Consider the following 15,268-nt stretch of genomic DNA (forward strand, 5'->3'; position numbering starts at 1 on the left):
ATGACTACTACTGATTTAAGCTGCCTGTTAGCACCACTATTTGTGAAAAGGAAAACAGTGCACGTTTAAACTGTTTTGTTTTTAATATGACATGATCCAAACAAAAGAACTTTTTGACACTCCCTAACACAACAGGAAGAGACCAACCCAAATGTGATGTTTTTGCACAGTTAGAGCAAAATTTTCAACAGAGCCAACATTAATAAATGTATTAGATATGTAATCATATAAGGAATGAATATTTCTGTCTCAGATAAATGAATGTAGTAGTCAGGAGAGTGAAGTGCAAGATCCTCACTAAATGCTTCTGACAAATCAAGTCATGATTGTCTAGGTTAATTACACCACTGACTGCTCTTTGCACAAAATCTAGGACACTCTTTATTGTCTTAGCCTAAAAGGAATGACTTGCTGGATAGGATTTAAAACTGCTTTCCTGGATTATTGTACTTTTTTTTTTTGCACATGCCATTTTAGCTTTGGGGGGGAGTGCCCATACCCCAACTTTTCTCTTAGGCATACACAGAAAGAAAGAACTAGAACTTTCAGAATGATGAAATATTCAGGAAGTAAATTCAGGTGTTTGGGCCTGCTCTTAAATTTGTTCCTAAATCATGTGACAAATTAAATGTATTTTCTGCAGAATTATTTATTTATTTGTTTGTTTATTTATTGAAGTTGATTTAACTGAGTGCCCTTAAGAAGTTCAGGGAAAGTTTGAAAGCAGAGCCAACTCAGAACTGCACCCACAATCAGCCTTAGCAAAACAGAGCTTTGGAGGCAAAAGAAGAAATGTCCTCCAAAGTACACAGCATTATAAGAAACAAAACAATACTTTCTTTAATGACATTCAGCCCCAACCAGTGCTGGCAAAATTAAATAGGAATGATTCTTGCTTGATTCCCAATCCCTATAATCAATACTAAATCCTACCCACTCTTCCAAAAGCATCTACATGCTTCTTCTATTATCTGGGACTTACCTAACCTGGAATTTTCCCTTTTGCTGCATTTTGACTTGCCACTACTCAAGCCTGTGACCTCTTAAACCCACTGGATTCAAGGTTCAAGAACTATACCTTTCTCCTTCCTTAAAAGCACAAAGGATCCTTCTGGTTGTTTCTATCAACTCTTCATCTTCCCTAAGTGAGTTTCAAGACTGGACTTACTGGCTGCAGTGTTTCCATACTTCAACTGGCTGAAGCCCAGTGCTTCAAAGCACTTAACACAGAGCATGTCCTGTCCACAGCAAGTGTTCTATGAGGGCATTTGAAAGCAACTAACTCTGTCCAATGGCAGACTCAATTTACTAGTCCTTCAGAAGAGGATATGCTGAAGATGTTCACATGACAGAAGTTATCTGTGTTTTATTTTATTCAGATGTTTGCTTTATCCAAGTTGCTCCAACCCTGCTATTAAGTAATTGAGAGCTTGGAGCATATGAGTAATGGCCAAGATCAACTGCAGAATATGCTGAACCAACCAACAATTCCAGATGTCATAGGAAGATTGTGTTTTGCTTCCACCCCCTCATCTTCCTTTAGCTTAGGATCAGAACTTGATAAAAATGTGAACAAAGACAAAAGTCTTTGTAGGGAATCAAGGGATCAAGTTACATGAGACAGAGGTCGTAAACAAAAATTAAGTCAGTGCTGGTTTTACAGTGAGAGTGTCAACACTGCCCCTTGTGAGAAGTTCCGGTGTGCTGCTATCAGCCATCTTCGCACCAGCAAAAACAGCCCTTCAAAGTCACTTCAACTGGAGCAAAACAATTGGTTTCCTCTGCAAGTGAGTTTCAAAGGAGTGACTTTCAACAGCACAAAACACTCATGATAGAAATAGCTAGTTACTCTACTACTGGTGAGCAGGCAAAGATAGGATCATACCGCCTGGGATGAGAAAAATGAAAAGAAGACATAAAAAGCATGTTTCTACTAGGATTTTTGAGACTGTTAGGGAATGCTTACTAGAAGAGGTTCATAAAACAGCTTTCAGAATAGCACTGCACTTGATGATGACTATTAAAGGATTAGTAGCATTATTTTAAGACAGTAAACTACATCCTCAGACTTTGATTCTTTCATGTTACCTGTGAAATTTGATCATTTGGGTCTTTATACATTCCGAGAAGCTTATAGGAAAAATGTACTTTTAAAGCTTTTCTAATTATTCTCTCTGCAGGAGACATTACATATGGTTTCACAGTAACTAACACAGCTGAAGTGAATGCATGTTATTTAGATGAGTGGTTTTCAAATACTTCTAATTTTGCCAATCTCTAAAAACTTCCCAATGAAGCTGCAAGGCACCGCTTTGAAAGTCTACTAAACAGAAAATTTTCTTTGCTCAATTACTTTTTATAGACCTCTAGAGTCTGTATCTTCAAGACTTCTAAGAGTGAATGAACATGTGCATTTAAACAAGAGTTGCAGGAATTCCTGTTCAGCTTCAAGGAATAAAAAAGTCTCTTCATTTCTCAGAAGCAGTAGGTACGAAAGACATTTACCACAGCCTCAGCAGTGAAGGATGTCAAGCCCAGATTACATTCTTTACTTAATTAACCAGAGTTTTAAATTTGTTAGTGAATACTGCCACAGGGCTAGAAAGTCTGACACAAATCCCTGGCGTGACAGGAGTCCAGAAATTCCTAACTAAAAACAGTAAAAAATAAGCACAAAACAAAACATGGAAATATAAAACATAATTACAGTATACAAATATGACAGCCTAGGAGGATTAGGCGAGAAAAATAACCTCCATCATTGTTATCCTGATCAAGTTTTCTCCTTTTTCTCCACTGAACTCACCCTAAGGGTTGGGCCTGCAGCCTTCTCTTCCCAGGTGACTGCAGCTTCAGGCCACTCTCCTTGCATGCAGCCTCAGCTTCCTTCTTATTTCAGAATTCCTTGGTGTAAGAAGCCCCCTCTGCCAACCTTCCGTGCTATTTATAGGCAAGGCACATCCTTTGCTAAGCACCTCTTCCTAGGACCTGAAAACCATACAATTCATTCTCCAGTCTCTTTAACAGTCTTAAACTGTCCCACCTCCTCTTTCACTTTTGCCTTCTATCCTCTCTACACATAGTCGCCAAACCCATAGTTACTCCTCTACTTCAGAAAGACAGCTGGCTCTTCCCGAATTTCTTAAGTTTATTTATCACTGGTCAAACTGTAAGGACTGCAGTCTCTCTTTTGCTCCAATATGCTGGAAAGCATGTTGCGTAATATAAAAATACACTGACACATTTGCCAGCAACTGCTATGCAAATGATGATTTTTTTCAAGCAAAACTAGATACTCAACTGTCCTTGAAAGTCTCTCCTAGATACACACCAACTTCTTGTCAAAACCAATAACGGTGTAAAGTACTAGAACACATGATAAAAAAGTTCTCTCATTCATTTCTAAATCTATTTTTACTTGCTACTGGAGATCCAGGGCAGCCTAGCTATATTCTAGGGTCTTTCAGTGGCAGAAACATTTTTTCTCTTAATATTTTGCTCTGTTGAGGAACTTAAAACTGTATTTTACATTTTCATCTGAATACCAAAAATGAAAGAATTTCACCTCAGTAATCACAACTCTTATGATTAATTTCAGCTGGAACTGTTGTCAGCTGGAAGAATGGTGTTTCTAGGAAGAAGGTACAAAGGTATAAGGAATTTTTTTTTGTCATTCTTCATATCAAATAGGTCTTCTTCATCCAGATCTGTGCCACATCAATAAACTGAAAACTGTCTCACAGCTCTGAGTTCATGCTCACTGACTCATCAGTATATGCTCACTGACCTGAATTCTCCTAGGAATTTTAAGTTGCTTGATCGTACAATGAAAGTATTTCTTTTCTGCCTCCTGCAGAAAAAGAAAATCCATGAACAGGACATCCCTTGCCTTACAGGTTCTCTCTTTCCAGTAATTAAGTAGTGTTTCTAAAGTGAAATATATAAAATTAAGTCTGGCTCAGTATATTCACATTCAATATATGCAAATACATGTGGTTCTTTTTAACATACACGACATAATAAAAACAGCAGTTAGAAGCCAGTATCGGCTAGTAAGAGCTTTAGAAACACGGTAGAATCTGAGTTTTTGAATGCAGGAACAGTGTTATCCTAAAGAATGTATTTTATTTCTTCATAGTGTATCACCAAGATACCAAACAGTTCAATGCCTTTCCTCTCAAATGTTCAGAAATTCAGATAAAATTTGTCAGAGCAACACATAGCAGGCAAATGTCAACTTAAGATTTAGTGTTTTTCCTTCTCAGTCTATAATTATATTTGATTCTGAGATGAAGCTAGTATCAACAACTGTCTGCTGCTAGATAAACCCTCACATAATGACATTCCTCCTTTGCTACTGAGTTACTTCCGTGTGACATGTGAATTTGTTTTCCTCTCCATCTGAAAGAACACTCACTTTGTGATTGAACATAAGGCATGGTGACAGTAGTGATTCAGAAACACGGAAAGACATTGCCTGGGAGTTCACTTTCTACTTCAGATTTTTCTTACAAGATTTCTCCAGTTCCTGGCTCACCATCCAAGCTTTTTTCCAAACAAGTACAAGGAAGAGTGGGAACACCACACAGATTAGAGCACTCCTTGGTGGACGAAGCAAGGAGAAGCCTTAAAAGATACCACAGGAATTGCCTTCTCATTAGGCCTATGAGTCCAGCATACTTTGTTAATATTTTAATGGTGCTTATCAAGGGGAAGGGCACCCTGAGGAATAAATCCACTCCAAAATCCAGAATATCAAACTATAAATAATTTCCAAATGCTTCAGAAGATATGTGAAAGATATATATATGTGTTTATGATATATGTTGATAATGTATATATGTTACATATATGTTTAAAGATGACACCAGTGATCATTTTTTGAAAGCAGCTAAACATATTAAATAAATACACATATAATGCAGGGATCCCTTTAAAATGGGGCTTGGAATTATCTGAATATTGTGCAATATGTGAATGATCTATAACAATATTTTTGAAGTTTCTAGCTTGCATACAGATTTTCTTTGTTGACTACTATCTATTTACAGGGCAGAGGAATGCAGACAGTATTTTGCACAGGATGCATAACAGAGAAAGCTGTTTTATAACACATTTAATAAACCTCAGTGATAATTTCAAACATAAGCCAGGTAGGATGGAGAGAAAAAAAAAAGGATAAAAATATGCTTGAGTGGCAATATCTATCTTTGACTCCAGCTACATAATATTGTTTAAACTTTTGAGCGCTCACTTGAGAATACTTAATAAATATATGAATTCTGACTACCCAGGGGAAGCAGAGTTTATTCTCATGGCTGTGTTATCTTTTCAGTAACCTTGCACTGGAAGTGTGTCATGTTTCTGTATGTTTGGTTCCCTGTTCCTAAGGCATCACTGAGCCAACTCAAGGGCTGGTCAGGGACGTGATGGTTGGGGGAATTCTGGGACACAGTGATCATTTAATGGTGGAGTTCAAGATCTTGTGTGGAAAAAGCAAAACAGTAACTAGAAATGCAACACTGGACTTAAGGACAGCTGACTTTGACGTATCCTATGGGCTAGGGTGTTAGAAAGTAGGGGAGCCCCATGAGTGCTGGGTGGCTCTTAAACACTACTTCTTCAAAGCTCAAGATTAGTGCATCCCAAAGAGTAAGAAATCAAGGAAAGGTGACAGGTAGCCTATATGAATGAGCAAGGAACTCATGTACAAACTAGAAGGAAAGAAGGTCCATGGAACATGGAAAAAGGGCCTGTCCACCTGGAAAGAATATAGGACCGTTATCATAGCCTGTAGGAATGCAATGAGGAAGGCTAAGGTCCTCTTGGAATTAAAACTTGCTAAGGAGGTAAAGGATAGCAAGAAAGGGTTTTTCTTTTCACTATGTCAGCAGTTAAAGAAAGACTATGAAAAATGTGGGTTCCTTTCTAATGAAGTGGATGCCTTGGAAACAAGGGACACTGCGAAGGCAAAGATCCTGAATGGTTTCTTTGCTTCAGACTTTAATACTAAGACTAGCCCTCTGGAGTCCCAGACCCTGGAAGTATGAAAGAGCTGGTTGAGGACAATCTGGTCAGGGAGCATCTAGCCAAAGTCAATGCACACAGATCCATGGGCCCAATGGGATGCAGCCATGTGTGATGAGAGAACTGGTAGAGGTGACTGCAGAACCACTCTCTATCATCTTTGAAAGGTCTTGGGAAATGGGAGAGGTACCTGAAGACTGCTTTAGGACTTTTCTCTTGCATTCCCATCCAACCCCTGCAATTCTCCGATTCTCTGATTTTACACAAAGCTGGGATATGATGAATGTCTGTTTTCTTTTTAATTGTTAACTAGATTCAATAATTTAAACAGATCTGCTGAGTGCTGTCTAAACACTGCAACGTGTCAGCAGTTATATCTGCTTCCAGAGCTACAAGAAGAGAGTATGCTTTACACACCTCTATGGAAAAATAAAACAACATCTTGCAAACATAAATTACAGCATAAAAAAGGTTTTAAAAGCCTGCCAAAAAAGCACCGTATTTGTTCACAGGGTAAAACTGAGGCTGAGATATGATAGCTAGTATTTACTGACAAAATTTACCATATCCCTCCTTGTATCTACAAGTTTTTTCTCCTTGTTCATTTTTAATAACACTTGTCTTCAGTACCTGTTCATTTATGCTTCTGACAGTAATGTCTACAAGAACATACTCCAAGAATATTTTCATGAAACACAACTTGGAAAAAAAAATCCCTTGATTCATTCAGTTCTGATTAGAAACTTAAATTTTTTACAGCTTATTTTAATCATACTGGGTGAGTTCATTTCATTTAAGGCAAGCTGTCTGGTAAAAGTTACAAGATATCCCCAGTACAAATGTTACTTTGAAGTCGAAATGAAACTTACCTTGGACTGTAAAGCATCTTTTCCAAGTTAAATTCCTTGAGGTATGCAATTACTGCTGCCAGAGCACAAATAACAGGCTTATCCAAGCTTAATATTACAGATAGTTTTTGAGGACCTATTAAAAAAAAAAAAAAAGAAAGAGTAATTTCCTTGTAAAATCACTGTTCACTGCCTGTGCATTTTGAATAAATAATCTATTTTTCAATTTAATTGAATAGAAATCTTTATTATGCATGCAGTGTAGTATGATATCTATAAATCAACATAATTATAGTTCGAAAAGAACCTTGACAATAACACAAACAAATTATGAAATAGTAGACATTGGATTCCACAAGTTTTTCGTCATAAAAATGATTAGCAGGTGGCATAAGAAATTTCTAAATATACAAACTAAGAAAATTTTCAATTCTGAAATCTCCATTACTGTAGTTAACATTTTCACAAATTAAAAAGAATAAAAAGGCCTGATGATTTACCTGCCTCAACAAGTCTACGGAATAAGGTCCCATCTTGGTAAAACAGATATTTCTATTTCTATCTAGATATTAGATAGTGCTTCTGCATCCATAGGGTACTCTACTACAATTCATGTTCCAGATGTGACGATAGGAAAATTCACTGAATCATATCTCATTATGAAAGGGTGCTTTGGGGAACGTCAACAAATACACTGAAGAACTTGAAGAAACATTTCAGATATCGTATCATGTCCATCATTTGCTAAGTATGTGGAATTCGTATTTGTCTTAACATATATGTTTATGACACTGAAAAAAGGGTGATAGCCCTGCATTCCTTTCTGTGTAAGCAATGTACATTTTCAAGGATTCTCCAAATTCAAAGATGGCCCCAGTGTGCAGAAAATAAGTGAAAGCAGCAGGAGGCTTGCGTGGGATGAACAAGATGCTGTCAAGAAGAATACAGAGATGCTGCTCAAGCTTGATGGGATTAGGAATGTCAAGAGGACACCTAGAATTGAAACTGACAAAATACATGAAGAACAACAAAAGCTTCTGCAAGTACATCAGCAACAGAAATAAGACAAGGAAAAACGTGGGTCTGCTGCCAAGTGGGCAGTAAATCTGGTGTCAAAGAACACGGAAGAGGCTGAAGAACCCAACGTCTTCTTTGCTAGGCAGATTGATGTCTTGCAGATTTCTAGGCCCCTGAAACAAGTGGCAAAGTGTAGAGCCATCAAGATTTATCCTTAATGTACAGGATCAAGTTAGGGAACATTTAAATACATTGGAAGTAGGCACGGTCATGATGCCATGGTATATCCTCGTGTAAACTCCTTCACCATGTACAAGCTAACAGGAATACACACATCAAAGATGTTCTGACATACCTGCAATATCAGACACTTCTTTTGCATAAAAATCAGTAACCAGTTGGAAAGCATGACTGTATTCGAAATGGTGGTTTTCCATCCTTTCTACCCTAATTCTGTCATCTCGTAACCTGAAAAGAAAAAATAATTGAATGACTTGCAGTGCTTATGCTCCCTTCAAAAAGAAAGCCTTGGTAGGTTACAAAAGGTGGACTTTCTTTCCTCTTCCTGTTAGTAAGAAGAGAATGGGTAAAGGATGGAGAGATCAGCTGCACAGATGGATTGGGAACTTTTTAAAGAGGTTTTAATGTTTTAAGCCTTTCCTTTTTCCACTGCAAAAGAACAAATGTATAAAAGAACGAACAACAAAAATGAACAAAAAAAAAAAACCCAAAAAACAGCAACAGAAAATTTGCCCAAGATAGACTTAAAAGAGGTAGTCAAGTCTAACAGTAAGGCAAAAATATTTTCTTAAATTATAACAAGTACTTGCCTTATCTGTTCTTGTAGTCTTTTGATGATTAAGCCATTAAGTCACACATGCATGTTATATATCACCTTATTAATTATGCTTTATTTGTAAAGGTTTTCTTCTCTGACATGCAATTTATTGTAACATTAAGCTATTGTACCTGTTCTTATATGCAGCAGAAAAAGTACTGCTCTTATTTATTTTCTAACTATCTGAAGACTCTTATCTTCCTTGTGCTCAAATTCAAGGTTTTGTTCAGCCTTTTTGCACAGATGATATGCTAGGCCACTCAGCATTCCTATGGCTGTTCTTTTGCTCTGCTGCATTTGATCATTTCAAAAGATTGATACACAAATCTTAGCATGCTCCTTACTCCAAAACAGAGCAAAAGGATAAACAAAAAGCAATTCAGCTTCATTTCAACTTTATTTTTTCCAGCATGACATTTATGACTTCCAGAACTGCTCCTTTGCATTCTGACCACTGCATCATATTTGCAAGGCAATCATTGTTGCATACATTCTCCAGTTTGCACTACAAAAACTACCATGTTTCTGTCATACTACTTCTGACAAGGATGTTAAAAATGATAATCTAGATTTTCCAACATGTCTGCAGTTCCTCTAAGCTTAACAGCATCAGCAAATGCAACACATTTAGCATTCCAACACTGAATCATTTAAATGAGTTTTGCTCAATGAATGTTTCTTGCTGACAGCAAGCAACAGAGAACTACACCTGCAGAAGATTCTAGCCAGTTTTGAGACCCATGAGAAATTATTCTAGTTTATTTCCTGGGACCCCTGCTTCCCCCAGCCTACTAATGTAAGACAGTAGAAAAACCTTTAATTATTAAAACATGCATGAGATCGCAGTTGTTCAGTACCTGGCTCAAGAGATTTGAGATGCCAAAATCTGAGTCGAAGTATAGTACATATTTTGTGTTTACAGACACAGGTTTTTTTTACACCAGGTGCTTTTATGAACAGCTAACTGAAGTTAGAATTGGATGCCACAATACCAGCTGAACGTATATAGCTGATAAATAACAGCTGAAAATAAACCAACAAAATAATAAAATAAAACAAAAACCCTGCAATTTTTGAATGTAATCATACATCCACAGTGCATCCACCAATGCACTAGTAAGCAGTAACTAGTAGGAAGTGGCAGTAGAAGATGTATATAAAACAAACCTACTTAGACTGAGAATATCCAAGCTCCAGTTTCATATTGTCATGGGGACATGAATTAACCAACTACTCCTAACACTTTGGAATTATGCCAATCAGAGGGATGTGTAGGTGTTATAGGAAAGAAACAAATCAATACTCTTCTTACAGAGCTTTTCAGCTTTACAAGAAAATACGCAGAAAGATTTTCTGCATTACATACTCCCATGTGAAAGGATCAATATATCTCTGAGGCTCAATTCTTAAAAATTAGAGTTCCTTTCCTGTAACGTGTCAAACTAAAGGTCCTAGATTTTTCTCAGCACATCCTAGACGATCCCTTGCTTATTTTAAGTGCCTTAGTTTTAGCTGACATCCAATTAAGATTTCAGTCTTTAGACTCACCAGAACTCTCCTTGCTCCAACTCTATTCAAAATGTGTAAACATTTTTAAGGCAATTGGATTTCTGTGAAGGACAACTAGTCCATTTCTAAACCTCTGGTAGCAACCAGCTGTTTCTGTCCTTGCATCATTCACTTGCTCCAGCCTTTGCTAACAATCTACTTCAATACAACTATTTTACTAAATGAGCAAGTATACGCAATAGAGAACTTTGTAAGAACACCACTTAAGCATTATACTTCTTAAAGTGCGTTCCAGTCTAACCAGAACTTAGCAGAGCACTCAGTCCTATAAGAGAGTAGATCTTTTCTTTTGACTGTGGGTGAATTAAATAAATTCTTCTAAAACAAGATTTTATTTCTCATTTGTACTTGGTGTGCTCTCATAACATTGCCTTTGGAAAAACAACACCAAGGCTCAACAAAGCCTGCAGAGATAATTTTTCAGAACTGAAGTCAAATCAAGAGGTTTTGGAGAGTAGTTCTTTAAAATGATTCATACCACCTGCCTGCTCTTAAAGTAAGAGTTAAAAATAGCCATTATCTTTAATGCATTTGTAATTTCTTTCATGGCCTAATGTACCCAATTCCGTAGCATAAATTTTAGCAGAGCTTAGCTTGACTGACTTTTACTGTAATACTTTCGTTCATCAGCTATATTTAAAGGAAACTGACCAAATTAGAATTAGATCATTCAGTGATTTGTAAAGACCTTCATGTATTTTAGCATTTCCATTCCAGATATGGGCACTAAGAGGCAAATATCAGACACCTCATCCATCTGAAATTGTATATTTGATATTCTAGCTAAAGCAAACAAACAAACAAACAAACAAACAAAAACAGTTAAGATTTCTATTAAGTGTGTGGAAAAACCTCAATTTTTATGAAAACAGAATTTGCTGCAGAAAGTTTTTCTGCCTGTCCTTCACTTAACCATGTGATCACCCACAGGATATTCTTGTGATTAAAGCCAGAATGATATGTTGATGCTTTATCTCTCCAGCTACCAATGTCTATTTACATCAGAAGTCAATTTTCCATCAACTTCTGTAAACATCATTCTTGTCAGGACATCTGCAACAAAATGTTTTTAAAAATTCATATAGCATTTTATTGATAGCCTTTCCAATACTTCTCAGAAGAAACAATCCTTGCAGTTCTACAACACCGATGAGGCCAGTCAGTGAAGAACACTGAACTTTTCAACAACCTTCTACACTGCTAGCATAAACATTTCTGAAACAAACCTGTTTCAAGATTTCTAATAAAGAGAAGTTGTGAAGGAATCTATACTGCCTCTTACCAAAACTCTCTGTTGTCAAAACTGCACTTGGTTTTTATGCAGACTATCTTCGCTCACTGAATGAGTTATGGAAATTGTCTGACAAGGTGATCAGCCACTGTTAAGCATATGAAATCAACGCACTGACAGGTAGATATGTGTATTTGTTAGAATTCCACTCATTACATTAATACACACACAAGTGCATATAAAAGGCAAAAGCTCACCACATTCTCGGTAAAATAGGAGGCACTTCATTACTGCTGAACAATTCAAAATTAAACGTGCATAAAGCACTAAAAGATTAAGTTTTTATAAACCAGGAAAGTCTTTCTAGGGAAAAGCAAGAAACCAACCAGTCTTTGACCCTGCAACTACAATCCTGCCATAGCCATTCCACTTCAGGAATCATTAAATACCAGGATGTGGGCACCTGTATGTTTTTCTACATCCATACATCATAACTCAAGTTTATAAATGAGACTGAATTTTGGAAGACTAATGCTAAGCACTGATTTATAAAGTATGCATAACTGCTATGTTAATTTTCTTATACATTTTATTCAAACTACTCTTTGTGCTTCTCATAATGCATTTTGCAAGGATCACTGGTGTGCCACTGTAGGGAAAATATGCCTACACCACATGGAAGAGCAAGGCAGCCTGACTACCTTAATCCCTTCAAATATCCAGTATTCAGTATGACTTCTCATGCTGAGCAGAAATGATATTTGCTTTATGTTTCATCGTGGTGTTGCCTTTGTTGGGCAATTTGTTTCTAGCTCAGGGGCTCTAGCTTCGAACTTTTCTATGAGAACTGGAGAACAATCATTCTTCCTTTTTTGGCCATTCTTGGCATGGAGCTCCAGTAGCTTTTCTGGCAACATCTCAATGACATTTCCAAGCAGCTGTTCTTTTGGCACCAACTGCACACATTTTTAGAAGTGCAGATTTTTTCTCCTGCCGTGGTAAAGTACTTTCCCATATTTGCTCCCAGCAACCCTCAGCCACCAGACAGTGCTGCTGCAAAGAGACTGGCAGCACAGAGAGCTCCTCTGAGCATCTGCCAGTCTCAAAATGATATAAACCACTGATGCTGGTAATAACTGAACAATAATTATCAGGTATATGTGTCCACACACTACATTCCACTATACATACATGCACTTCACCACACATCTGTACACATATCCTGTCCCAAAGTCAATAGTATCCTAGGTGATTCTAAAAAGCCAGTAAGCAAATCTGACATGCTTTAATGCATACATATGTAAATAAAGATTTAAAGAGAAAACTTGGGCAAAATTCCTTGCTTACCCTTTATTATCTATCAAAATATTAACATCTGTCAATATGTGCATCTTCCTTCTAGTTACGTGAGCAAATCTATACCTCAGCAAAAATCCCAACATAACTGCAAATCAAGAAGCAGAATAAAAAATAAAGAAAATTTTTGTTTAGCTTTTGGAAGTTGGAGATAGACCGCTGTCAGTCAGCACCTATCAGAAAACCAAAGGCCACTCTGTGTAGGCACTGTATGACTCCCCATTCTTCTATGGAAACAAAATTAGGTACTACAAAATAGAAACACCATTGGGATTCAGAAGCTACTGTGTCCACAGATGGACAAAGACAAGTCTTTTCTACACTCCTTCCATTTCCCTATCTGAAGAATGGGATGAGATGTTGTTGTTTCAGAGGAAAAGATCAAGAACTATTAGGAAAATGCTTCTAAGCACATTCAATGTGAGACAAATAAAAGCCAGCAAGGATTTATCAAGAAGAAGAAAATTCTCTCAGATTAATTTAATTTTCTTCAACAGCAGAGTAACAGATTGAGCCGAGAGAAGGGACACTGGCACGCTTAACTTTTTACACACATAGATAGTGATAGAACAACAGAGAATAACTTCAAACTGAAAGAGTGGAGATTTAAGTTAAATGCTAGGGAGAAATTCTTTACTTAGAGTACACTGAGGCCCTGTCACATCTGCCCAGAGAAGCTGTGGATGCCCCATCCTTGGAGGTGCTCAGGACCAGGTTGGATGGGGTCTTGTTTTAACCTGATCTGTGGATGAGCCCTGCCCATCTAAGGGTGTTAGAACCGAATTTAAGGGTTGGTCCCTTCCAACCTAAGCCCTTCTATGATTCTGTAAGTTTCCTATACGCTTGATTCAGTGAGGTCAGTTAATACCATTTCACATAGTATTCTCATAACTGATCTACAGAAGCTTGATTTATATGAAAGCATTTGTTATGGAGTGGGCACAAAACTGGTTGGAGAACAGAATATCCAGAAAACTACCAGTATCTCATCATCAAAATAAAGAATCATATTTTGGAAAGGTCCATCAAGCTTAATCCCACACATGGCAGCATTCAGTACTTCAGTTATCACTTAAAAAAAAATCATATAAAGGACAACTTCAGTTGCAAATAACATGAAGCTGACTGAAGCTGATGTGACTGCAAAGAAAGTCTGAAAACCAGACTTCAACTTAGAACAGTGACATGCTGGAGAAGTTACCTATAACATGTGAGTTCTCTCCAACATATATAACTGTGAATGAGTGTGTGGAAGCTCTAACTTCTAAGGCAAGAGTTCTGGTAGTTAAGCATCCAAGCATATACAGTTTACTTGCAGAATGACAGCAGAGAGTGGTTCCTATGTAATGAATAACACTGTTCTAAGTCATCTTCAGTGACCTGTGCACTGTTTACTGCACTGTTACTCTTCATCTGCACCCCTTTGTGACACAGCTTCACAAAGTTTGTCCCCAGAATCACCACTGACATCATGGTTTCTTTTTTCAGGACTAAGCCAACCAGTTAAAAAATCCTCTCTTCTGTATGAACTTCAAATAAATAAAAAAAAATCCCATAACATCAACTGCAATAACAAAACAAAACCAAAATACAGGAACACCTCTCTAACACTAACGAATATTCATTCAGATACAACACACTATGAATCAAAGTGCAAGCATGGACAGAGTGAACACATGCATCCATTTCATTGCTTCTGATAGCTTGGGCTGACCCCTGTGGCTTGCTTCTCTTTTCTGAACACCAGCAGTCCTCCACAGCAGAACATATTTCCCAACCCTGATTAACTAACCTGAGAATACCCTGAATTTTCTGATATCAGTTACACAAATTTAAGGTTGGAACTCTCCAATAGAATTAGCACATTTATTTTTCAGAAAGATGATTACGGTGTGGTACCTTTCTGTCACAAACAGTTCAACAAATTTCAAATGCATGCTATACTGCTCTCCTAGAAACTCTCAAGGAAGCAATGATCAAAAAGAAAATAAAAAAATCACAAAAAACCCTTTTTTGCTAACTTAACTTGATTAAATGGCTTGGCATCAGTGAAATGAAAATATGATGATCGTCAGAATCACAGCAGATAGCTCTTATCACAATTTCTAAGGGACAGTGTGGCAAAAGCTTGCCACCATCACACTCTGGGAGCACTGGCTATTTTCTCAGGCTCATAGCACAGACTTCTCCCAATCCTCTCTGGTGCAAGAAGTGTTATTTCAATATTGGGTCAGCAAAGATAGTCATTCCTCACAGTCTCTTCCTTTCTTTCTGCCCCATCTGACTCCACCAGCTCTAAGCCTTCCTATTTCCACTGCTCAGCAGCATGACTGTAAGTGTCACGCAGGAGTCCCACCCACACAAACACTTGTAAGAGAAACC

At 37.4% G+C, this 15,268-nt stretch overlaps 1 protein-coding gene across 1 annotated transcript in view; it reads right to left on the minus strand.

Moving 5' to 3' along the window:
* MSH3 (mutS homolog 3) overlaps positions 1 to 15,268 on the minus strand; it is a 107,085-nt gene that overhangs the window by 65,519 nt on the left and 26,298 nt on the right. The window contains exons 9-10 of the mRNA XM_065745232.1: positions 8,248 to 8,360; positions 6,897 to 7,011 (exon numbers count right to left, since the gene is read on the minus strand). Of these exons, the coding sequence (XP_065601304.1) occupies positions 6,897 to 7,011; positions 8,248 to 8,360 (228 nt within the window). The remainder of the gene's footprint in view (positions 1 to 6,896; positions 7,012 to 8,247; positions 8,361 to 15,268) is intronic.

The sequence above is a fragment of the Cyrtonyx montezumae genome, unplaced genomic scaffold, assembly GCF_038088225.1.
Source record: "Cyrtonyx montezumae isolate F1298 unplaced genomic scaffold, pur_monq_1.0 scaffold_34, whole genome shotgun sequence".
NCBI lineage: Eukaryota > Metazoa > Chordata > Aves > Galliformes > Odontophoridae > Cyrtonyx > Cyrtonyx montezumae.